The sequence below is a fragment of the Jaculus jaculus genome, chromosome 11 (genome assembly GCF_020740685.1).
Source record: "Jaculus jaculus isolate mJacJac1 chromosome 11, mJacJac1.mat.Y.cur, whole genome shotgun sequence".
Classification (NCBI taxonomy): domain Eukaryota; kingdom Metazoa; phylum Chordata; class Mammalia; order Rodentia; family Dipodidae; genus Jaculus; species Jaculus jaculus.
In genome coordinates, this window is record NC_059112.1 from 110325558 (window position 1) to 110349796 (window position 24239).

General features: G+C 48.6%; 1 protein-coding gene across 1 annotated transcript; it reads left to right on the forward strand.

The window, feature by feature from the left end:
• Positions 1-2503: 2503 nt before the first annotated feature.
• Positions 2504-10035, forward strand: LOC101609918 (testisin-like). The gene is made up of 6 exons (XM_045161299.1): positions 2504-2609; positions 2713-2739; positions 3041-3206; positions 3780-4063; positions 9414-9568; positions 9802-10035. The coding sequence occupies exons 1-6, from the start codon at positions 2504-2506 to the stop codon at positions 10033-10035; spliced, it is 972 nt and encodes a 323-aa protein (XP_045017234.1).
• The last annotated feature ends 14204 nt before the right edge of the window (positions 10036-24239 follow it).

Below are 24239 nucleotides of genomic sequence, written 5' to 3' on the forward strand. Positions count from 1 at the left end.
TGTTGCAGGGCACTGCTGCACACACAGCCAGCTCCGTGAGGCAATCAGCTCATGACCAGTCTCCTCCATGGCCCGGATGTCAGGGCCATGATAAGTTTTCCTTGTCCCGGAGCTCCCTCTACCAACCACATCTGATGTGTCATCCAAAGATAACGCGCTTACTGGCTGGGATGGACCCTTCCTTTATGCAACGATGCTCTGGTCACCATGGTCATGACCTCCATCTGCTGCTGCCCACAAAGTTTCTCTCCCTCCAGTGGTCCATCAGAGGCATAGCCTGGGGATACAGAGTGGAACAGGGAGGGGAACTAAGTACTAATGCCCACCCACCTAGAAGGAACCGGGGACCTCCAAGGGTCAGAAGGACTCACGTTGGATTCCCCAGTTCCCATGTAAAGCCAGATGCACAAGATGGTGCATGCATCTGGTGTCCGTTTGCAGTGATTAGAGGCCCTGGTGCACCCATTCTCTCTCTCAAATAAATAAATAAAATACTTTAATTAAAAAAAAGAGTCTCTCTGATCACTTGGGCATTTCCAGCTGTGGGTGAGTTTTTCCTTCAGCTGGCTTAGCTGGGACAGCCCCCTCACCCTCACCCTCCTCGTGGCTCCTTTACCCTACAGCCCCCCACATGGCAGAAGCTCCCGAACTTTCTCTTTTCTTTCTTTCCATGCTTTTGTCCAGGCCTTCCACATGGGATTTCTAGCCACGTGGGTGCCTTTCCTTGGCTCTGTACTTCCTTCAATAAATAATTTAATATTAAAAAAAAAAAGAATAGCTGGGCGTGGTGGCACACACCTTTAATCCCAGCACTAGGGAGGCAGATGTAGGAGGGTCACTGTGAGTTCGAGGCCACCCTGAGAATACAGAGTGAATTCCAGGTCAGTCTGGGCTAGAGTGAGACCCTACCTCGAAAAACCAAAATAAATAAATAAATAAATAAGAATAGGGCTAGGGAGATGGCTTAGAAATTAAGGTGCTTGCCCGTGAAGCCTAAGAATGCATTTAAATCTCCAGGTCTCACTTAAGCCAGATGTACAGTGACACAAATGTGCAACGCAGCACCTGCATACAAGGGGACGCACATGTCTAGAGTTCATCTGTAGTGAATGAAGGCCCTGGCACACCCATTTCTCTCTCTCTCTAAAAAAAAAAAGACTAGTTGACAGCAAGTGGAAGGGCTGAGGGGGGAAGGAAAGGTGGAAGGTGGTGAAGGGTGCTGGAGTGCAGGCACACAGAATAATCTCTAAAGCATCACAGCTCATGGTGGAGAGCAATTTGAATGTTCCCAACACAGAAATGATAAATGAGGGCTAGAGGAATGGCTTAGCGGTTAAGGGGTTTGCCTGCAAAGCCATAGGACCCAGGTTCGATTCCCCAGGACCCACGTTAGCCAGATGCACAAGGGGGCGCACGCGTCTGGAGTTGGTCTGCAGTGGCCGGAGGCCCTGGGGTGCCCATTCTCTCTCCCTCTTTCTCTGTCAAATAAATAAAGATAAAAAATAAAAACTACATATAAAAAAGAGAAATGATAAATGTGCGAGGCCATGATGTGTCATCTACCAATCTGATCATTGGACATTCTATGTGTATACTGAAATGCTACATTGCACTTCATAAGTACAATTATGTAAATGTTGTCATAATGTGTTATTATGTCAACTAGTATATTTTGGTGCTTGCTGGCTGTTTTGGTTTCTCTCTCTGCTTGGTTTTATGAAAAGGGAGCCAGCTTCTCCCGCCATCTATGGAACTCCCCTCCCCCTGGATTTGTGAACTTGAAACAAATTCCTTCCTCCCCTAAACTGTGTCTGGTTTGGATGTTTGTCCTGGCAACGTGGAGCTGAGCTGCCTACAACAAGCAATGCGTTGATAGTCTGTACTTTTGGTGCATACGCAGACTTCCACCGGATGCGGCGGCACATGCCTGTAATTCCAGCTCCAGGGAGGCTGACGTCAGAGCATGATCTTAAACCGGGCCCAGCATCACTGTCTGGCAAAGAGAGGAAAGAATCAGAGTGGAGGAGGGGAGGAGAGCTGGGCCTGTCACCAGGAGGCAGCCTAAAACAGGTGGGGCCCAACGGATGGTTAGCTCAGGACAGGTCCCCAAAGTCACTTTCCGCAAGAAAAGGGCCCAGCAAGAGTCATGTGACTGGTGCCGCCCAACAGGACTGGGTCTCTGATCAGTCAGGCCCATGGACAGTGCTCCTGGGTCTTCCTGGGGGCCTTGGTTCTGAGCAAGTCGCGGGAGGAGGGAAGAGGGCCACAGGGGAGGCAGCCAACACCCCTGTGCTCGGACGAAAACGGGGGGGCGCTGAGGTTCCCAGACGGCTGCACCCCGTCCGGGGCCCCGGGTGGCGCTGATCTCTCCTGGAAGGACAGTGCTATGAACCTGGGGCCCCCAGGTGACCTTGGGTCCCGGGAGCATCCTCGCCCCCAGGGGGCGCTGGCGGGCGGGCCCGGAGCCGCGGGAGGAGCGGGGGGCTCTAGGCCGAGGGGACAGATGGTCATGGGGTCGCCGGCCGAGACCGTGGTGGTGGTGCCGCTGCTGCTGCTGGCGGTGGCGGCGCTGCCAATGCCCGGGCCGGGGCCGGAGCCGGAGGACCCGGGTGAGCGGCCAGGGGTGGGGGCGGGGGCGGGCTGGGGGGCTGCGGGCGGGGCTGGGGGGCTGTGAAGGCTGGGGGGGGGGCTCACTTTCTCGCCTCCACGCAGAACTGCGGGAACTGGACTTGTTGTCAGGTACGACGACGCCCACCATGCGCTTCCTGGGAGTGTGTGTGTGTCAGGGGTGGGGAGCCCACCTGCTTTGGGGGTGCACCTCCACTAGACCTGTCGCCCACCCCAAGATGGAGAGCGAAGTCATCGGCTGTTGGGAAAGTTAAGTGGGCCCTGGGGGGCGGGGGAGGAAGACACCTGCCCCTTCCCAAAGCCTCTCACTTCCACAAGGAGCTCTGGGACCCCCCCCCCACCCGAGCCAGGGGCTGGGGGGTGGGCCTGCCTCTCGTGGCTCGGCCACAGTTCGGTGTGGTGGTCATCACAGGACCCTGCGGCCACCGTACCATGCCGACGCGCGTGGTGGGTGGAAATGATGCGGAGTTGGGGCGCTGGCCGTGGCAAGGGAGCCTGCGCATGTGGGGGAGCCACCATTGTGGAGCGAGCCTGCTCAACCGCCGCTGGGCGCTCACAGCTGCCCACTGCTTCCAACAGTGAGTCCCCAGGTCTGGCGGGGGCTGGGCAAGCGACCTTGGCCTCGGGTCTTGCACCCTGGGAACATTCATTTCAGGGGGATGCAGCCTGGCGAAGCTGCAGCCCGCCAAATCCACACGACTTTACACTGATGTCCTCTTTAGGTTCTTCTAGAATGTTCTTTCAGGATATTCCCTTGTACCTTTGGATATACCACTGCTCGCTTTTCTTCCCCTCCCCGCTCTGCTCTTCTCCTTCCCAAATGGCCCCATACTGGCCCCCTCATCTGCTCAGCCCTTTGTGGGGGACTACACCAGGGCTCCCCAGAAGACTCAGTAATCAATTTCTGCTCTTAGGCTAGCTCAGACAGCTGACAAGACCATGGTGGGCAGCCACTCTTCTCCCCTCACAGCGACCCAGAGCAGGGACTGGCTTTGGCTTGTGTGGACTCTCTTGTTCCTTTGGCAGGGGAGGGGTTTTGGCCCGCAGAAGATCTGGGTCATGGTGTCCAGGGCGGGCGAAGGAATGACAGCACCACTGTGTCACCTCAGGGAATGCAGCTGGCTTGCTTCATGTGTTCTCCTCCCCCGCAGGTCTGATGACCCATACGAGTGGACAGTCCAGTTTGGAGAGCTGACCTCAATGCCATCTGTCTGGAACCTGCAGGCCTACTACAACCGTTACCAAGTGTATGACATCTTTCTGAGCCCCAAGTACCTAGGGACATATCCCTATGACATCGCCCTGCTGAAGCTGTCCGCGCCTGTCACCTACTCTAACGTCATCCAGCCCATCTGCCTCCTGAACTCCACGTTCAAGTTTGAGAACCGCACTGACTGCTGGGTGACTGGCTGGGGTGACGTCCAGGAAGATGTGGGTGAGGTTGGGAGCAGGCAGGCCTGGGCGTGGGGAGGAGGGAAGCTCTCTTTGTCCCCTTTCCAGTTACACTAATTCCAGCAGCCTCTTCCTAGTCTTGGGGCCCCCCTGAGCCCCATTGCCCAACATTGCCTCTTTTTCTCTTCTTATTCCTACTTTCAAGGAGGGCTAAATGTTTAGGTTTCTTCCTTTCCAAATAGGATGTCGGCCAAAAGTTATTTGCGCTAGGGAGGCCAGCTTGGCCAGGCCTCCCGGAGTGGGGATCCCAGAGGGCCTGAGGAAAGACCTTTTTTGTTTCTGAGGTAGGGTTTCATTCTAGTCCAGGCTGACCTGGGACTCACTATGTAGCCTCAGGGTGGCCTCGAACTCACGGTGATCCTCCTACCTCTGCCTCCCGAGTGCTGGGATTAAAGGTGTGCGCCACCACGCCCGGCTCTGACCTTGATATCTCTTTATTCATAGTGTTTCCCCTTCTGCAGTTGCTCCCATCCACGAGCCCCACACAGGCTCCCCAACCTGTCCTCCTCCAATCTTCACTTACTACTGTAATCCCTCTGGGGCTCGTTAGGCTGCTTGACTTAACTTCTGTTTGTCTTTACTCGACTTTCCTGCAAATTCTGGTCACTGTCTCCCTTGAGGTGTCCAGGAGCCTCCAGCCCCTCAGCCTGGGCATGCTCCCTGTGCGCAGGGCTACCCCGCCCGCCGCTCCCTGAGTGGCCGCATTTCTGCGTTGTTCCCTGACAGGAAGATTCAGATCTGGCTTTTTGTAGGCTGTGTACTTGGAACTCTAGCAGACTTGGGGACCCCTGTGTGAGCAAGACATTAGCATGCTTTTATACCCATTTTTCCGCTGAGGAAATGGAAAGAACTATAGGAGTGGTCCCAGGTCTCAGGACTATAGGAGGTGAGGCCAGGGTTCAGTGGCATCAGGTGTGCCTCCAAGGCCACTCAGCTGGAATTGGCAAGAATTCAGCATCTGCTTGCAGGGTAGAAGTCTTTTCTCTTCTCTAGGAGGGTGGGTGTGAGCCAAGAGACCAAGCCAGGCCCACTTTGCAAGCCTCTTTCCCCTGGCCAGAGCCGGCAGGGTGGGATGGGGCTGTCACCCGCATCCTCCCTGCTTTGGAGGCAGGTAGACGGCACTTGTGTGGCCACGATTAGAGCTCTGCTCCCCTCCGGGAAGTGGTGGACCTTTTGGTTTGCCATGTGCTAGCTGGGAAACTCAATAAGGCACTTTCTCCAACTGTGTCTCGGTTTGCTTGTCTGAACATTGGGTAATGAAAGCACAAGTCTCTTAAGGTGGTTCTGAGGTTCAGGGTCTTCAGAGAGTGGCCAGCAAACAAGAAGCAGCATCTGTACTGCCCCGTCCTCCTCGGCGAGGGTCCAGCAATGCCTGGAACTTAGACTTAGGAACAACACAGACATGGGTTCACCTCAAGGAGACTCCATCCAGTTTTCCCAGCACCATTTGCCAAAGAGACTGTCTTTTCTCCAATGAGTATTTTTTGGCATTTTTGTCAAATATCAGGTGGCTATAGCTACCCAGACTTACATCTGGGTCCTCTATTCTGTTCCATTGATCTACGTCTGTTTTGGTGCCAGTACCATGCTGTTTTTGTTACTGTGGCTCTGCAAGATAGGTTAAAATCAGGTATGGTGATACCACCAGCCTTATTTTTGTTGCTCAAAATTGTCTTAGATATTTGAGGGTTTTTTTGTGCTTCCAAATGAATTTTTGGAATTTTTTTTTTCTGTTTTCATGAAAAATGCCATTGGAATTTTGATGGGGATTGCATTAAATGTGTAGATTGCTTTTGGTAAGATTGCCATTTTCTTTTTTTTTTTAATTTTTAAATTTTTATTAACATTTTCCATGATTTAAAAAAAAATCCCATGGTAATTCCCTCCCTCCCCACCCCCACACTTTCCCCTTTGAAATTCCATTCTCCATCATATTACCTCCCCATTACAATCATTGAAGATTGCCATTTTCACAATATTGATTCTTCTGATCCAAGAACAAGGGATGGCTTTCCATTTCCTAGTGTCTTCTGCAATTTCTCGCTTGAGTGTTTTAAAGTTTTCATTGTAGAGATCCTTCACTTCCTCAGTTAGGTTTATTTCAAGGTACTTTATTTATTTATTGATTTATTTTTGATGCAATTGTGAATGGGAGTGATTCTCTGATTTCATCCTCTGTGTGTTTGTTGTTAGCATTTAGGAAGGCTACTGATTTCTGTGTATTTATTTTGTATCCTGCTACATGTCTATAGGTGTATATCAACTCTTACAGTTTACTGGTAGAGACTTTAGAGTCCTTTATGTATAGAATCATGTCATCTGCAAATAATGATAACTTGATCTCTTCCTTTCCAATTTGTATCCCTTTTATGTGTGTCTCTTGCCTTATTGCTATGGCTAAGACTTCCAGTACTATACCAAATAAAAGTGGGGACTGTGGACACCCTTGTCTTGTTCCTGATTTTGGTGGAAAAGCTTTAAGTTTTTCTCCATTTAGCATTATGTTGGTTGTAGGTTTGTCATAAATAGCCTTTATTATGTTGAGATATGTTCCTTCTATTCCCAGTCTCTGTAGGACTTTTATCATGAGGGGATGTTGGATTTTGTCAAATGCTTTTTCTGCATCTAATGAGATGATCATATGATTTTTGCCCTTCAGTCCATTTATATAATGTATTACATTTATTGATTTGTGTATGTTGAACTATCCCTGCATCTCTGGGATAAAGCCTACTTGGTCGGGGTGAATGATCTTTCTGATATATTCTTATATTCCTAACTAATATTGGACTGAAGTATACTTTGTCAGATGTTAGGATAGCGACCCCTGCTCATTTTCTAGCCCCATTTGTTCGAAACACCGTTTTCCAACCTTTCACCCTAAGATAGTGTCCAGCCTTTATAGAAGGGTGTGTTTCTTGGAGGCAACAAGTTGAAGGATCCTGCTGTTTAAGCCAGTTACTATTGAAAGGGGTGTGTTTATTTTTGCCATTTTTCTGGTTTTGTAGTTCTTCTGGTTTTACTTTTGCTATCTTGCATTAGCTAGTATTTGAGTATGGTTTGTTTTTTCCAGGTCCCTTATATGTATGCTTTTCTTTCTCTTCAGCATAGAGGATTCTTTTAAGTATTTTCTGTAGAGCTGGTTTTGTCTTCAAGTATTCCTTTAGCCTGCTTTTGTTGTGGAATGTTCTTATTTCTCTGTGTATTTGAATGGATAGCTTTGCAGGATAAAGTAACCTTGGTTGACAATTGTTATCTTTCAGAAGTTGGAATACATCATTCCAAGCCCTTCTGGCTTTAAAAATTTGTATTGAGTAATCTGCTGTGATCCTAATGGACTTTGCCTTTGATTTTTCTCTCTAACTGCTTTCAATATATTTTATTTGGTTTGTATGTTTGGTAGTTTAATTATAATATGGCGAGGAGAGGTTATTTCTAGGTTTTGTCTTTTTGGTGTTCTAAAGAATTCCTGTATCTGCATTGGCATATCTTTCCCAATTTGGGGGAAGTTTTCTTCTATGATTTTGTTGAAAAATCCCTACAATGCCTTTGGAGAGAAATTCTTCTCCTTCTACTATACCCTGAATTCTTATGTTTGATCTTTTCATAGTATCCTGAATATCTTGAAATCCCCATTCATACTTTCCTATTAGTTTGTCTTTCTCTTTGTTGGACTGTATTAGATCTGCCACCTGGTCTTCTAGTTTAGATATGCTGTCCTCTCCTTTATTCTTTCTACTGGGGAGATTTTCTACAGAGTTTTTTATTTCACTGACTGTGTTTTTCATTGCTAGTGTTTCTGACTTTTTTTCTTTATTATTTCTATTTTCTTATTTCTGTCTTGTATTGACTTCCTTATTTCATTAAATTGGTTTCCTGTGTCGTCTTTGATTCCTTTGATTTCCTCTTTGATTTCTTTGAATATATTTATAATCATTCCTTTGAAATCTTTCTCAGTCATTTCCTCTAAATGAATTTCACTGGAGGTCATTTCTGATGCATTAATACTTTTTGATGGATTTATATTGTCTTGATTTTTTGTGTTTCTTGTATTATAATTTAGAGATTTTTGCATCTTGGATTAATTTAATGCTTGAGTTATCTAATTATCTGTGGTATTGTTAGATAATCAATCAATATGATGTTATATGTCTTCAGGGTAGGAGCTTAAGGTGCTAGGTATGGCTCTTAAGACTCTCAGAGTAACCACAAAAGTGACCCTAGATTTTGGGTTTGCCTGCTATGAGAGTATTCAAGTGGGTTGAGTGGAACACAATACAGGCAGATTCTAAAATTTAACTAAACAATGTACACTTTCAATGAAAAACAGCCCAGAGTATTTATGCAAGAGTAGGTATTATGACAACCAGATCCTCTAACAAAGTCACAGTCTCTAAGGATGTGCATTGCCCCACACCCTTAATCCTGTCAACTGGGAGGCTAAGATTTCTGGTCTGTAGAGGGCTCCAAGTCAGCTTGTGACCAAGTGAGACCCTTCCCCAATAAATGACAGAAGAGGAAACAAAGTCACTATAAATCAGGAAGCAACTAATGACAAGCCCAAAATATAGCTTATTTAAGAATGGCAAATCTGACCATCCATCAGATTTAATATATAATTTATCCTGACATGGAAGGTATAATGAGCACTTCTGATTCAATCCTATATATGAGGCTTATTTGGCAGGTACTGACCTGGTGTAATCCCAGTTATCTTTTGGGATGGTTTTGGTCTCAATTATGCCATGCGCTTGTTTGCTTGGGTCCCTCTTTGCTGTGCTGTGGGCTCAGGTAGGCTGATTGGGTCACTGGATCACTGCTGTGATCGCCTGAGCCAAATGCTGTGTAGGTGAGCTCCCTGGTGCCTTTTGAAAGGAGGGCTCTTAAATCTTAGACCCATTCCTTATCAGGGATGGATCCCAATGCTTCTAGATCCTTAGGGGCACCATACAGCTCTTGGCTTAGGCACTGGAAACACCATGTGTTATGGGAGAAAGGGTGTTGCTGGGCTGTTAACCCTGTGTGAATCATAAAAGCGTCTTAGCCACCACAACTCTTCCTCCCCTGCCCCTCAATACATGTTTTGACAAGGAACTCACTCAGGGGCCTCATGCACAGTCTTCAGAAACTGAGTGTCCAGGAGAGCATGCAGAGTCTGGCTGCTCACTGGGTTCCCCTGTGATACCACTGATCGGTCACTCATGATGTCAGTGTAGGACCATAGCTGGGAGCCTTGGACAGCTATGCCTCAGGCACAGTGATGCCCCAGGGAGCCCTCACCCCACAGCCTTCTCTCAAGAGGTCTGTTTTTCTGTACCCCATGCTTTGCACAGAACTGTCGGCTCCCTACAATCTCCAGGAAGTGCAGGTAGCCATTATCAACAACTCCATGTGCAATCACCTGTACCAAAGGTCTGCCTTCCGCAGCAACATCTGGGGAGACATGGTTTGTGCCGGCGATCCTGCTGGTGGCAAGGACGCCTGCTTCGTAAGTGTCGCCCCCCCCTGCCATGGTGTCCCGGGTCGAGCATCTCTCACCCCTGCCCCCAAGCTCAGGCCAGTCCTGGTAGGTAGAGACTGTGGCTCTGTTTTGGAGATGCAGAAGAGGGAGGAGTAGGGTTTGCATACAGTTTGCCAACTCCGCAGTGCCCCTGCTCCTCTGGCTTCTCCCTCAGTCCCACCCACCTTGCCCGGACCTGGCTCACCCGTGCTGCTCCTCAGGGTGACTCAGGAGGACCCCTGGTCTGCGACGTGAATGAGGTGTGGTATCAGATTGGAGTTGTGAGCTGGGGAGTGGGCTGTGGTCGACCCAATCGGCCTGGTGTCTACACCAACATCAGTCAGCACTACGACTGGATTCGGGCAACAATGATCCAAAATGGGGGGCCTGAGCTGGCCCCAGCGCTGCCCTTCCTCACTCTGTCCTGGGCCTTCCTGCTCCCGAGCCCCGCCTGAGCCCTCCTGCTCTGTGGAGTTAAGATCTGCCCTCTGTGTCTTTTTCTAATAAACACTGGAGTTGATCTTTTCTTTTTCTTCTTCTTTTTTTTTTTTTTTTTTTTTTGGTGTTTCAAGGTAGGGTCCTGCTCTAGCCCAGGCTGACCTGGAATTCACTATGTAGTCCCAGGGTGGCCTTGAACTCATGGCGATCCTCCTACCTCTGCCTCTCAAGTGCTGGGATTAAAGGCATATGCACCACACCCAGCTCATTCATAGCTTTTCCCAAACCCAGATGGCTTCCTGTTCAACTACTTGTTCACCAGGCTCAAGGCCTGAGACTGACTCCCCAAACTTTGCTTGCCCACCTGCATTAGGGAAGTTTGGGTTGCCAGCAATAGAACACAAAATTATTAAAACAAAATAATTAAAAAGAAAATAAAATCATGGGCTGGGAATGTAGCTCCGTTGGTAGAGTGCTTGCTTAGCTATGAAGTCCTGGGTGTGTTCCCCCGTACTACATAAGCCAGGCGTGGTTTATTGTGTTGCACGGTTGTAATCTCAGCTCTCGGGAGGTGTATGCAGAAAGATTAGAAGTTCAAGGACACCTTTGACTATATAGTGAGTTGAGCCTGCATAGGATACATGAGAATTTGTCTCCAAAAAAGGGAGTGAGGCTGGAGAGATCGCTCAGTGGTTAAGGTGCTTGCCTGCAAAGCCTAACGACTGGAGTTTGATTCCCAAATAACCACGTAAAGCCAGATGCACAAAGAATGGCTTAGTGGTTAAGGCATCTGCCTGCGAAGCCGGATGCACAAGGGGGCGCACCCGTCTGCAGTTCGTTTGCAGTGGCTGGAGGCCCTGGTGCACCCATTCTCTCTTTCCCTCTTTCTCTGTCAAGTAAATAAATAAAAATATTTTACATATACATATATATGAGTTTGGAGCTGTAAACCTGTGGGTCTTCCAGTTCAACCCCTAGACCTATGGGACACACCCAGGATTGCTGACACTAGCAAACGTCACCTGCTCCCTATTTCTCTCCAGTTAGAGCCAAAGGGCCCTAGACAAGAAAGTGACCATAAGAGGCTTGGAAGAGAAACCAGTGCATGGCCCTGGGCCCAGTATCTGTGGACCCTCTGTCAGATAAGGATCCCTGCTTAGTCAGTCTCCCTGCCCTGCACCTGTCTCCCTCTCCTTCCAGGCTGCAGGGATGGCCTCTTTGCTGAGCTTTGCCCTCACTCCTCACTTAATGTGACACCCTAAAGCCAAATAAAAGTCTGGGGGAAACTTGTCTGGAGAGCCAAGGGCAGAGGGGGGGTATACCGGTCAGTCTCCTGTAGCAACCTGCATGTTGGAGGTCTGTGCTCCTGACACTGGGCACAGGACTCCCTCAGCAAGCCAGTGGGAGCTTCTCCTTACCCTCATGCCTCTCTGCTTTCCTCGCCAGCCCCAATGTGGCCTCCCAGACTGCCCAATGGGATGCTCAGAGGATGGCCTCAGGCTGCAACTGCAGCAAACCCCTTGCTGTTTCCTAACGCCCTCAGACAACTATCATTTGTGACAACTGTGTGCCAGCTAGACCAGTGAGGTGTGTGGATTAGGATGCTTCCAGAAGCACCTGACAAGCATATAGCTATGGGACAGGGCCTGGAGAGCCCCTGGGATCTGTCCGTACCCCACAAGCCCCATGTTTCTCCCCATCCCATCCCATCCTACCTGAATCCAGGTTTATGTTATTATAGCTGTGAGGGACAGCGAGGGCAAGAGAACTGGGCCATGTTTTGCACCCTGGAAACTCCTAGGAGGAGGGCAAGAGCATCAGTGCCACAGTGACCTGGAGCCTTGGATAATCTTGGGAGCAGAGTTACAGATACTCCAGGAAGGAGGAAGATGACTGAACTCTGTGGGGCTCTTGGGCTCACCCTGGGGTGCATCTGAGGCTTCATACCTTTTCTCCAGCCTTGGATGGGCCTAAGCTCCTGTGCCCCTACTACTCCTGAGCAAAGGGATCCTGGCTTCCGTAGTTTGTGTGGTCTGTGTCCTCGACCAGACTTCAGCCTCCCCCACTTTGTTGCTGTAACCACAGAATCCACAATCCTCAGCTTTTATTGCTGTGGGCTTGGGATTGCACTAAACACGTGATCCACCTTCACCCAGCTTCCCAGGAGGGGGTGTGATCTGACCTCACAGCCCAGGAACTGAGACTGAGGTTCCATAGGGGCAGAACTAGAACATTCCACCATTGGCTGCAGCACCCCACTTCTCCAGAAGGGGCAGAAGGTGGCAGGCGTCCTGGGGTGCGCAGCCTAGCGCATCTGTCCTCTGTGCTCCGACCAAGTATCTCCACTCTGCCCACCCACAGCTCGTGCTCACTGCTGGGCTCTGGGGGACCCCGGTGGGCAGTGAACTCTGTTCCAGGGGCCAAGCTGCCTGAGATTGAATGTAACCAGGAAAAGCAGCAGTGATCACACACAGCCACCTGTATGTCCCTGTCTGCCTCACCAGGGAGCAGTCATGGGCCCGGCTCTGGGGCTCAGGGTCCTTATAGAGGTTGTACAGACAGATGGAGGGCTGGCCAGACTTGGCTCTGAGACAGCAGGGTTACAGATATTCTTCTCATTCTTGGGATGTTTTTGCTTCTTCAGAAGTTTCTGTCCAATGGCTGTTCTCTACCCATTCTCCAGGCAATCTTTCCAGTGGGGCATTATCCCCAGGGGCTCATTGTCCTTCTGAGCACCTTATTTGAGAGAGAGAGAGAGAGAGAGAGAGAGAGAGAGAGAGAGAAGGAGAATGGGTGTACCAGGGCCTTCAGCTGCTACAAATGAACTCCAGACACTTGCGCCCCCTTGTGCACACGTGCAACATTGAGCTCTTGCATCACTGTGTGTCTGGCTATGTGGAACCTGGAGATTTGAACATGAGCTCTGAGGCTCTGCAGGCAAGCGCCTTCACTGCTAAGCTATCTCTCTAGCCCTGTCCTCACTTATTTTTGTAATTTAAGTAATCTCCCCATTAATGAGAGGGATAAATGTAGCTTGATCAATTTCTCTTGTATACCTCTATTCCTATGTATTAACAAGAGTGCTCGTGTAGGGTTACAAAAGTATTGAAATCTTACATTTAAAAAATATTTTATTTTTAAAATTTATTTTTTTGAGAAAGAGATACAGAAATAGGCAGGGAGAGGGAGAGAGAGAAAGAGGGAGAGAATGGGTGCACCAGGGCCTCCAGTCACTGCAAACGAACTCCAGATGCATGTACTCCCTTATGCATCTGGCTTGCATAGGTCCTGGGGAAATGAACCTGGGTCCTTTGGCTTTGCAGGCAAGTGCCTTAACCATTAAGCCATTTCTCCAGCCCAAAATCTTACATTTTTTTTTGAGGCAAGGTCTCACTCTGGCCCAGGTTGACCTGGAACTCACTCTGTTGCCCTGGATAGCCTCAAACTCGGGGCACTCCTCCTACCCCAGTCTCCTAAGTGTTGGGATTAAAGATGGACTCAGATGCCACACCCGGATTGAACTCTTAACACCCTACATTTCAAAACTAAGATCGCTGGCCTTGGCTCCTGATCCTGTTTTAGCTGATATTAAAATTTCCTCTCAAGAAACCAAACAAAAAAAAGTTCTCATCTTCTTTCATCTGTGCAGATTTTCACCAGTATGTTTTACATTGAAAAGCAAAAGAAAAACAGTTAGAAAGAAATAACAAAAATAACCTTTTTATCCATGGCCACTGGGGCTCCCCAGACGTGTGTGCCATCACAGGATGCCAGCTCCTCCGTCAGGCCACTCTCACCCACCCTGAGGCTCCAGCTCCCTGCTTCCCACCAGCTTCTCTCATAGGCCTCATGGTTCTCCCCCTTCCCCAATACCCAGCAGCACGTGGCATTGGCTCCTCCCCACATCCGCAAGGGTCACTTGGGGCTGTGACCTGCCCTTTGTCTGTGACACAGTCCCTCAAGATACCATCTTCCTCTACTTCACTGACCAGTGCCATCCAGGGGTTCTCAGGTGTGACTTAGACATGGCCCCAGAACCAGCTACTTCAGAACCGCCTGAGAACCCACTCCCATGCCTCATCACTACCTGCTCCCAGCTCCATCTCCTTTTATTTGTTAAATTGTTTTCTTTATTTATTTGAGAGTGACAGACAGACAGAGAGAGAAAGAGGCAGATAGACAGAGAATGGGTGCACCAGGGCCTCCAGCCACTGCCAACGATCTCCAGACGCATGAGCCCCCTTGTGCATCTGGCTTACGCGGGTGCTGGGGAATCGAGCCTCGAACCGGAGCCCTTAGGCTTCAGGGGCAAGCACTTAACTGCTAAGCCATCTCTCCAGCCTCAGTTCCGTCTTCTTATGAACGGTGTTAGAGCGCTACCATCCCCACCACCATGCACAGCACCCCTGAGTCCAAGGGACAACAAGCCCATGGGGGGCTCTCTCCACGCAGCAGGAGACAGGCAGCTCCTCTCGGATCAGGTGTGCTGTGGCCATGGAGGTGGTAGGTTGGGGTGAGCTAAGTAGAATCGTTCACTAGATCAGGGTTTTTTATTTTTTTGCCTGAGAAAATTTTTTGAGACTCTGAGTATATATATAGGTATAAAATAGGTTTGCAACAAAAACATTTACCAACAACAAGTCATGAGTAAGTGTATATTAAAACAACTCTTGAACCAGGCGTGGTGGCGCATGCCTTTAATCCCAGCACTCGGGAGGCTGAGGTAGGAGGATTACTATGAGTTCGAGGCCACCCTGAGAATACATAGTGAAGTCCAGGTCAGCCTGGGCTAGAGTGAGACCCTATATCAAAAACCAACCAAACAAACAAAAAACCAACCAAACAAACAATTTTTCATTTGCATGGGCATATGTGTTTTCATGTTTGCATGTGTGTGGGTGCACTTGTATGTGTGCATGCGTGTGTGCATATGTGTGTGCATGTGTGCGTGAAGCCCATGGGGGGCTCTCTCCACGCAGCAGGAAGGCCAGAGGCTAATGTTGTGTCTTCCTTGCTCTCTGTCCACGTTTGAAATTTTTTTTTCGAGGTAGGGTTTCACTCTAGTTCAAGCTGACCTGGAATTCACTCTGTAGTCTCAGGGTGGCCTCAAACTCACAGCGATCCTCCTACCTCTGCCTCCCAAGTGCTGGGATTAAAGTCGTGCGCCACCACGCCTGGCTCTGTCCACCTTTTTGAAGTTGATTCTATTACCTTGCTGATTCAGCTCCTTAGGCGGTTTTCCCAGGGATCTTCCACCGCTGCCTCCTGAGCCTCAGCATTACGGGTAGGCCACTACGCCTGCTCTGCCTTTATGTGGGTCCTCACACTTGCATGGCAATTGTTCTGCCAACTGAATCATAACTGTCCCACGTATTAAGAGCTTTTTGCATATGAATGCCACTGACATGCTTCTTTGTCTACAGGGGTGTTATAGTTCCCTCCTCTTGCTGGGACAAAGCACCCAACCAAAAGCAGCTGATGGGAGGAGAGACTTTTATTTTGGCTTACAGTCTCGAGGGGAAGCTCCATGGTGGTAGGGGACAGCATGGCCCTGAGCAGAGGCTGGACATGACCTCCTCTCTACAGCAGGTGGAAAACAGCACAAGAGAGAAACAATCTCTGAGCTGCAGAGATGGATTAGTAGTGGTTAAGGCGCTTGCCTGCAAAGCCAAAGGACCCAGGTTTGATTCCCCAGGACCCACATAAGCCAGATACACAAGGTGGCGCATGAGTCTGGAGTTGTATTGCAGTGGCTAGAGGACCTGGCATGTCCATTCTCTCTCTCTCTGCTTCTTTCTCTCTCTCTCTTAAATAAATAAATTTTAAAAAATTAAAAAAGGAATGAGTCAAACTCTAGCAAGGGCAATCTGGCGATATAACATCCCACAATACACACATCTCCTTCAGCAAGGCTCCACCCCCGAAATTTTACAGCTGTGGATCAGGCATTCAGAACATACAAGTTCATGTGGGCATCTGATTCAAACCACCATAGGGGCCCAGCCTTTTGACACTGCAATGTGGCATTGTCATGTACAAAATGTGTTGGGCTACGTTCTTTTTTTTCTTTCTTTTTGTTCATTTTTATTTATTTATTTGAGAGAGAGAGAGAGAGAATGGGTGTGTCAGAGCCTCCAGCCACTGCAGATGAACTCCAGACACGTGTGCCCCCATGTGCATCTGGCTAACGTGGGTCCTTAGCTTCACAGGCAAGTGCCTAGCCACTAAGCCATCTCTCCAGCCCCCTGGCTACATTCTTTTTTTTTTTCTCTCAATTTTTATTAACATCTTCAATGATTATAAAAAAATCCCATGGTAATACCCTCCCTCCCCCTACTTTCCCCTTTGAAATTCCATTCTCCATCATATCCCCACCCCCCCGACTACATTCTTTTTTTTTTTTTTTAATTTTTATTTATTTATTTGAGAGTGACAGACAGAGGGAGAAAGAGGCAGAGAGAGAGAGAGAGGAGAGTGGGCATGCCAGGGCCTCCAGCCACTGCAAACGAACTCCAGACGCATGCGCCCCCTTGTGCATCTGGCTGACGTGGGTCCTGGGGAATCGAGCCTTGAACCGGGGTCCTTAAGCTTCATAGGCAAGCGCTCAACCACTAAGCCATCTCTCCACCGTCTACATTCTTAACTCTTCTGGGGGCATGTGGGCAGTGGGCTCCAGGTTTGACATGCCAACATGATAGAACTCAAGGATATACTGATGTGATATATGCTGAGGTGTCATGTAGGAAAACATAAGTCTTTGCTTTCTGTAATTAAATATTTATGTTTACATAAGATCAGCAAGGTTGATATGTACAGTAAAAACACTGTAATTCATAATGACAATAGACTCAAATCTGAGCCAAGATGTTTCAAGCAGCATTTGTTGGCACTGCATGGCATGACCACGTACATGCGTGGTGCAGTGTGCGTGCTATGTGTTCAGAATCAAGGCTATGGTGAAGTTGCATCATGCCTCATAAGCCAGTCCTACCACAAACACCTCAGATGAACTGTGTATTTGACTCTGAATTAATTATTCTCCCCCTCTCTCTTTCTCTCTGTTGTATTGCTCTGACAAAAATTAGTTTAAGGGACCTAAAGAGATGGCTTAGTGGTTAAGGCACTTGCCTGCAAAGCCAAAGGACCCAGGTTCGATTCCCCAGGACCCACGTAAGCCAGATGCACATGGGGGTGCATGTGTCTGGAGTTCGTTTGCAGTGGCTAGAGATCCTGGTGTGCCCATTTTCTCTTTTTCTCCCTCTTTCTGCTTCCAAATAAATAAATAAAATAAGAATTAGTTTAAGGCATGGAGAGTTGGGTAAGATGTGGTTAAAAGCACTTCCAAGGAGGCCGAGCAGACTTGTCAAGTTTGCTCCCCAGGATCCGCATAAGCAGCTGGGTGTGGCCGCACATGACTGACCCCCAGTCCCACTGGGAAATAGAGACCCAAGCAACGCCAGAGCTTGCTGCTAGCTTTGGGATCAATAAGAGGCTCGTTTCAGAAGGGAACTGGCGAAAGAGTGGTGGAACGGGACATCTGGTGTTCTGCTCTGGCCACTGTAAGCGAGTGCAGAGGGCACCACACGGGCACATGTATGTGTGTGCACACACACACACGTCACATTATACACACACAGGTTAAAAAAAAAAAAGAAAAAATTAGTTTAAGAGAATAAAGATTTAGGGCTGGAGAGATGGCTTAGCGGTTAAGCGCTTGCCTGTGAAGCCTAAGGACCCCGGTTCGAGGCTCAATTCCCCAGGACCCACGTTAGCCAGATGCACAAGGGGCGCATGAGTCTGGAGTTTGTTTGCAGTGGCTGGAGGCCCTGGTGCGCCCATTCTCTCTCTCTCTCTCTGTCGCTCTCAAATAAATAAACAAATAATGAAAAAAAAAAGAGAGAATAAAGATTTATTTCAGCATACAATTCCAGGTTCCAGTTCTCACGGTGGGGAAGAAATAGGCACAGGAGCACAAAGCAGAGACGTAATGTTCAGCCACTGAGAGGATGCAGAGGGCACCACTGAGCTGTGCCCAGCCATCCCTCTCCTTTCTTTTTATCTAGTTATCTACTTTTTCTGAGGTAGGGTCTCACTCTAGCCCAGGCTGACCTGGAATTCACTATGTAGTCTCAGACCTTGAACTCATGGCGATCCTCCTACCTCTGCCTCCCCAGTGCTGGGATTAAAGGCGTGCGCCACCATACCCTGCTTTTCCTTACTTATTAAAAAAATTATTTAATTTAATTTATTTATTTGAGAGTGAGAGAGAGAGAGAGAGAGAGAAAGAAAGAGAGAGGCAGATAGAGAATGGGCATGCCAGGACCACTATCCACTGCAAAAGAATTCCAGACATATGCGTCACCTTGTGCATCTGGCTTACGTGGGTACTGGGAAATCAAACCTGGATCCTTAGGCTTCGCAGACAAGTGCTAAGCCATCTCTCCATTCCCTCTTTCCTGTTTATATAGTCCAGAACCCTGGCCTCTGGGATGGTGCCTCCCACAGTTAAAGCACATCTTCTCACCTCAGTTAACCGAATGGAGATAACCTCACACGCATGCCCTGAGGCTGACTTAACCCACATAAGTCCTTCACATCGAGTATAAGTTAACAACTGATATAAGCCATCACACGTGTGTCCAGAAACTTTACTGTCACTTTTTTTTGTGTGTGTGTGATCCCACTTTCAGTCACAAGACTTCACAGCTGAAGAGGCTTTAAATGAGATACCTGATGTGTCTATGGCCTCACCACCCTGAGCATACCTGAAACTGGCCGATCTTGGAAGCCACCCAGGGTTGTGCCTGTTAGTACTTGGGTAGGAGATATCTGAATCCCCCCTCTGTCTCTCTGTTGCCTGGGAGTGGTCTGGCACAGAGTGGGTTATCAAGGGAGAGAGTGAGTGAGTCCCAAGAATGTTTCTTTTTAAAAACTTTTTATTGACAACCTCCATACATACTGTATACAATGTACCCTGACCATAATGCCCTCCACTACACTCCTTTGTGTCTCTTCCCAGATCCCCTCCACTGTACCCTTGCTTCTTTCCAGCACGTCCCGCTTCTATATTGATTTCACCCCCCATATTATACAGGTCTTTTGCAGGTAACTAGACACACTGTGAGGTCATGAACACCATGTCGGAAAGACAGCATCTCAATATATACCTCCCCTTCCTTTGGCTCTTACATTCATTCCGTCACCTCTTCCACAATGGTTCCTGAGCCTTGGAGGGTGTGATAGAGATGTCTCGCTTACAGCCAGGTGTGGTGGTGCATGCTTTTGATCCCAGAACTCAGGAGGTAAAGGTAGGTGGATCGCTGTGAGTTTGAGGCCAGCCTGAGACTACATAGTGAGTTTCAGATAAGCCTGGACTAGAGCTAGACGCTACCTAGAAAAGCAAAACAGAAAAAAAAAAAAAAAAAAAAAAAACCAAAGAGATGTCTCATTTAGTGCTGAACTGTCATTTCTTCTCAGCACTTTGATGAGTTTTGAGTCTGCCAAGAGGTCACCACTACCAGGACTTTTTCTTTTTCTTTTTTATTGACAACTTTCATGATTGTAAGCAATATCCCATGGTAATTCCCTCCCTGCTTTCCCCTTTGAAACTCCAGTCTCCATCATAATCCCCTACCCCTCTCAATCAGCTTCTCTTTTATTTTGATGTCATGATCTTTTCCTCCTATTATGATGGTCTTGTGTAGGTAGTGTCAGGCACTGTAAGGTCATGGGTATCCAGGCAATTTTGTATCTGGAGGAGCACGTTGTAGAGAGTCCTACCTTTCATTTGGCTCTTACATTCTTTCTGCCACCTCTTCTACAATGGACCCTGAGCCTTGGAAGGTGTGATAGAGATATTTCTGTGCTGAGCACTCTTGTCACTTCTTGGCACCATGGTGCCTTCTGAGTCATCCCAAGGTCACCACTATCTATAAAGAGAAGCTTTGTCTAACCAAAAGTGAGAGTAGCATTAATATATGGACACGAACATTAAGAGAAGTGCTTACTGGGCAGTTTGGAGAGCACAGTATATACATTTAGTCAGACAGCAGCAGATGTTACACCCCTAGGGCTCATGACTACCCCTGTTATAGGTTTTCAGTATCAGGGATGTATTCCCTCCCACAGAGAAGGCCTCCAGTCAAATTACAGGGTGGTTGGTTTCCCCCTTAACAGATATGCCACTATTGCACCCATTGGCTCATTTGGCATGGCTGGCCAAATATAAACCTTGCAGTGTCCACTGTTGAGTATCTTCACTGGTGACTTCTCTCTCTCCCATTGAACTGCATGCAGCATGGCTTTTTCCAGCTTTTTGTCAGCTGGTCTACATGGAGGAGATTTTCAGCTCAGTTCCAGCAGGATTTCTCAGTGACCTTGCAGCCTGAGTATGTGGAGTCCTCAGCAATAGGGTCTTACCATCTATTCCACCACCAGGACCTTTTCTATCTGAGGACTGAGCTCCCTGTGGAGCTGTGTGGTGGGGTAGTGGTGAGAGGCTAAAAAAGAGTATCAGATTCCATAGGCAGCTTCCTAGCCCCCAGCATTCCCTCCCTCCAGCTGACAACATGGCTTCCTCACATCTTTCTTCTTTCCTAAGCCCAGCTGGGCTGCAGCACCCCAACTTCAAGTACCCAGACAGCAGGGAACCCTTTCTTCTGCAGCTAAGGGTGGACCTGGGCCAATCCCTCATCTATAAGCCAGGAAGTACTTTTTTTTTTTTTTTTTTTTTTTTTTTGGTCTTTTGAGGTAGGGTCTCACTCTAGCTCAGGTTGACCTGGAATTCATTATGTCATCTCAGGGTGGCCTCAAACTCATGATAAGCCTCCTATCTCTGCCACTCAAGTGCTGGGATTAAAGGCATGAGCCACCATGCCCAGCAACCTTTTTGAAAACATTTTTATTTGGGCTAAAGAGATGCCTTAGTGTTTAAGGTGCTTGTCTTCAAAGCTTAAAGACCTATGCTCAACTCTCCAGGTCCCATGTAAGCCAGACGTACAAGGTGATGCAAAATCACACATGCGCACAAGGTGGAGCATGCATCTGGAGCTCAATTGTTGTGGCTTAAGGCCCTGGCACACCAATTCTCTCTTCCCCTCTACCCCCTCTCTCATAAAAAATATTTTTGTTTATTTCTTTGAAAGAGAAAGAGCACAAGACCTTCATTATAGGAGAAAAAGATGATGACATCAAAATAAAAGAGGCTTGGGCTGGAGAGATGGCTTAGCAGTTAAGCACTTGCCTGTGAAGCCTAAGGACCCCGTTTGAGGCTTGGTTCTCCAGGACCCAGATACACAAGGGGGTGCATGTGTCTGGAGTTCGTTTGCAGTGGCTGGAAACCCTGGTGTGCCCATCCTCTCTCTCTCTCTCTCTCTCTCTCTCTCTCTCTCTCTCTGTTACTCTCAAATAAATAAATAAAAATGAAAAAAATATAAAAAAAATAAAAAAGGCTAAATGAGAGAGGGAAGTTACAAGAAGGAGGGTGGACTTGAGTGGCGGAATGTGAGGGTGGGGAGGGAATTATCATGGTTTATTGTCTTAATCAATATGGAAGCTGTCAATAAAAAGTTAAAAAATTATAAACCAGCAAAAAAAGAAAGAGGGAAGGAAGGAGGGAGGGAGAGAGAAAAAGGAGGAGGAGGAGGAGGAAGAGGAGGGAGGGGGAGAGTATGAGGACGTCAGGGTCTCCTGGCATTGCAAATGGACCCCAGATGTATGTGCCACTTTGTGCTCTGGTTTTACGTGGGAACTGGGGAACAGAACCAGTGCAAACAGGCTTTCTAAGCAAGTGCCTTTAAGCACTGAGCCGTTTCTTCAGCCCAGGAAGCACCTCTCACCGGCATGTGCTGATGGTCTCTGTCAAAGCCTTCATCTCTGGAGTCTTATCTCCAGCTTCCAGAAATAAGCGGTTCTCCTTTAAACCAGGCAGCTTGTGGTGTTTGGGTCAGAGATCCTGAACTCACAAAAACACCAAGCCTCAAACCCAGGTGTCCTTGGGAAATAGGAACCGAAAATACTGTTGCCTTCCACTTAAAATATGAATATAGTTGATTTATTTATTTTGTTTTTCGAGGTAGAGTCTCACTCTAGTCCAGGCTGACCTGGAATTTACTATGTAGTCTCAGGGTGACCTCGAACTCATGGCGATCCTCCTACTTCAGACTCTTGAGTGCTGGGATTAAAGGCATGCGCCATCATAGTGGTCTTAGTGGAATATTAATAACATAAATGATTAGGCAAAATGTGTGGTTGGGTGTCCCGATTTTCCAATAAAAGTGTTGAGCATTATTCTGAGGAAAGAGTGTAGGTAAAATGCATGCCACACCACATACTTGGGAGATGGAGACAGTAAGGTCAGACTTTTAAGCTACAGATCAAGTTGGAGGCCAACCTGGACTACATGAACCCTATCACAACTAAATAACTAACTAAATAACAAACAAATAAATTAAATTTTGTTTAAATGCTTAGTACATAGGGGCTGGAGGGATGACCCAATAGTTGAAATGCTTGCCTGCAAAGCCTTGCAACCTGGGTTCGATTCCCAAGTACCCATATGAGGCTAGATGCACAGAAGTGGCACATACGTCTGCAGCTCGTCTGCAGTGGCTGGAGGCCCTGGCGTGCCCATTCTCTCTCTCTGTCTCTCTTCTCTACCTCTCTCTCTGCTTGCAAATAGATAAAAAAAATATATTTTTCTTTTTGTTTTTTGAGGTAGAGTCTCACTCTAACCCAGGTTGACCTGGAATTCACTATGTAGTCTCAGGGTGGCCTCAAATTCACAGTGATCCTCTTACGTCTACCTCCCAAGTGCTGGGATTAAAAGGCGTGCGCCACCACGCCCGGCAATAAAAAGTATTTTAAAAAATGCTTAGTATATTGTGGCCACTCAGAGAGTTTGGGTGAGGGTTGCTTGGTGTATCTGCAACATGAGCTAAGTCAGCTGCTGTGTCCCACGGCTCCAGGGGCCTTCCCCGCGCAGGACAGAAACTGCAGGGCGGGTCTATGCCCTCCTTGTACAGATGTGCCCCTTGCGTCCGACCCCTCCTCTCTCCCGCCCAGCAGCCTCTCCTCCATTTCTCAGAGCCGCTGTCCCGGGAGTCAGCTGGGCTGTGTGGAGGACTCAGATTCCTGCTTTGTCCCAGGAGTCTCAGCCTGGCTAATAGGTCCCGAGCTCGGAGTCAGAGACCCAGGCTCCAGCGTCCAAGTGAGGCCGGGGCTTCCGCAGAGGGCCGGCCTGGAGCTCCAGCTGCAGCTCTTCAGTGGGCTGAAAGTGGGGACCCATTCATTCACGGTGTGAAGAGAGGTCCCTAGGCCCACACCGGGGAGCAGGGAGGACAGAACCAGGTGTCACCAGCCGTCTCCTGGCACACGAGGGCTCACCAGCCCAGGACCCATCTCTGCTGGATAAGAAGGCCACCTTGTTCCATTTTCTGGCAGAAGACAGACTGGGCTGGGCCCAAGGCACGGGATGAAAGCCTAGTAAATCCTCCTTTTGGGGATTCCTGGTACTCAGGGACAAAGGTCTTATGTTGAGCATTCCTCAGCGTGGGCTCGGGGCCAGCTCCTGGGCCTACGTGGCTGGGAGGGGCAGAGTGAGGCTCCACCGGCCTCAGAACCTTCCACTGTGCACATGGGGAGTGTGTGTGTGTGGGGGTGTGTGCCTGACCCACATGTGGCAGCTGCTGGGCAAGTGTGGAAGTGTGTGTGTGCACTGGCAAGTGTGAGTGTGGGAATGTGGGACAGTCAGTACCACACATCCACACTCTGGAAATAGGCTGGTGTGCACAGCTGGGCAAGTCCCAGGATCCTCGCTGGCTGGGTTGACAGATGTCTCTTCCTTCAACCCCGAGTCTCCATCCCAGGGGTACTTCCTGGAATCCCAGCCCAGACAGAACCTCCTTCTGGCACCTAAAGTGGCAATAAATCCACAAAAATGCCCTTGGGTTGGGCTGGGATAGAACACAAGCCCCCATTGTGCTGTGTTCCGGGTCCCTGGCTCCATTAAACATGTCTGCCAGGAGCTTAGGCCCTTCCGCCTCCATGTCTGCAAAGGCTCCTCCTGGGGCCTCAGAAGGGGTTCTGCTGCCTTATCCCCAGCCGGGCTTCCCCCACGTCTGCAGGCTGGAGCTTGCGGGGAGGCGAGGAGGGAGGGGAGTAAGGGTGACTGGAGTGGTCATGTCCGTAGCCTGAGTCAGTGGTCCTGAGCCCCGTGAGACCA

Bases quoted from the DNA above. Each gene is read 5' to 3' on its own strand.
- LOC101609918 (XM_045161299.1), top strand. From the start codon at position 2,504: ATGGTCATGGGGTCGCCGGCCGAGACCGTGGTGGTGGTGCCGCTGCTG. The intron at 2,610-2,712 runs GTGAGCGGCCAG...GCCTCCACGCAG, and splicing joins GCCGGAGCCGGAGGACCCGG to AACTGCGGGAACTGGACTTG. The intron at 4,064-9,413 runs GTGAGGTTGGGA...TGCTTTGCACAG, and splicing joins TGACGTCCAGGAAGATGTGG to AACTGTCGGCTCCCTACAAT.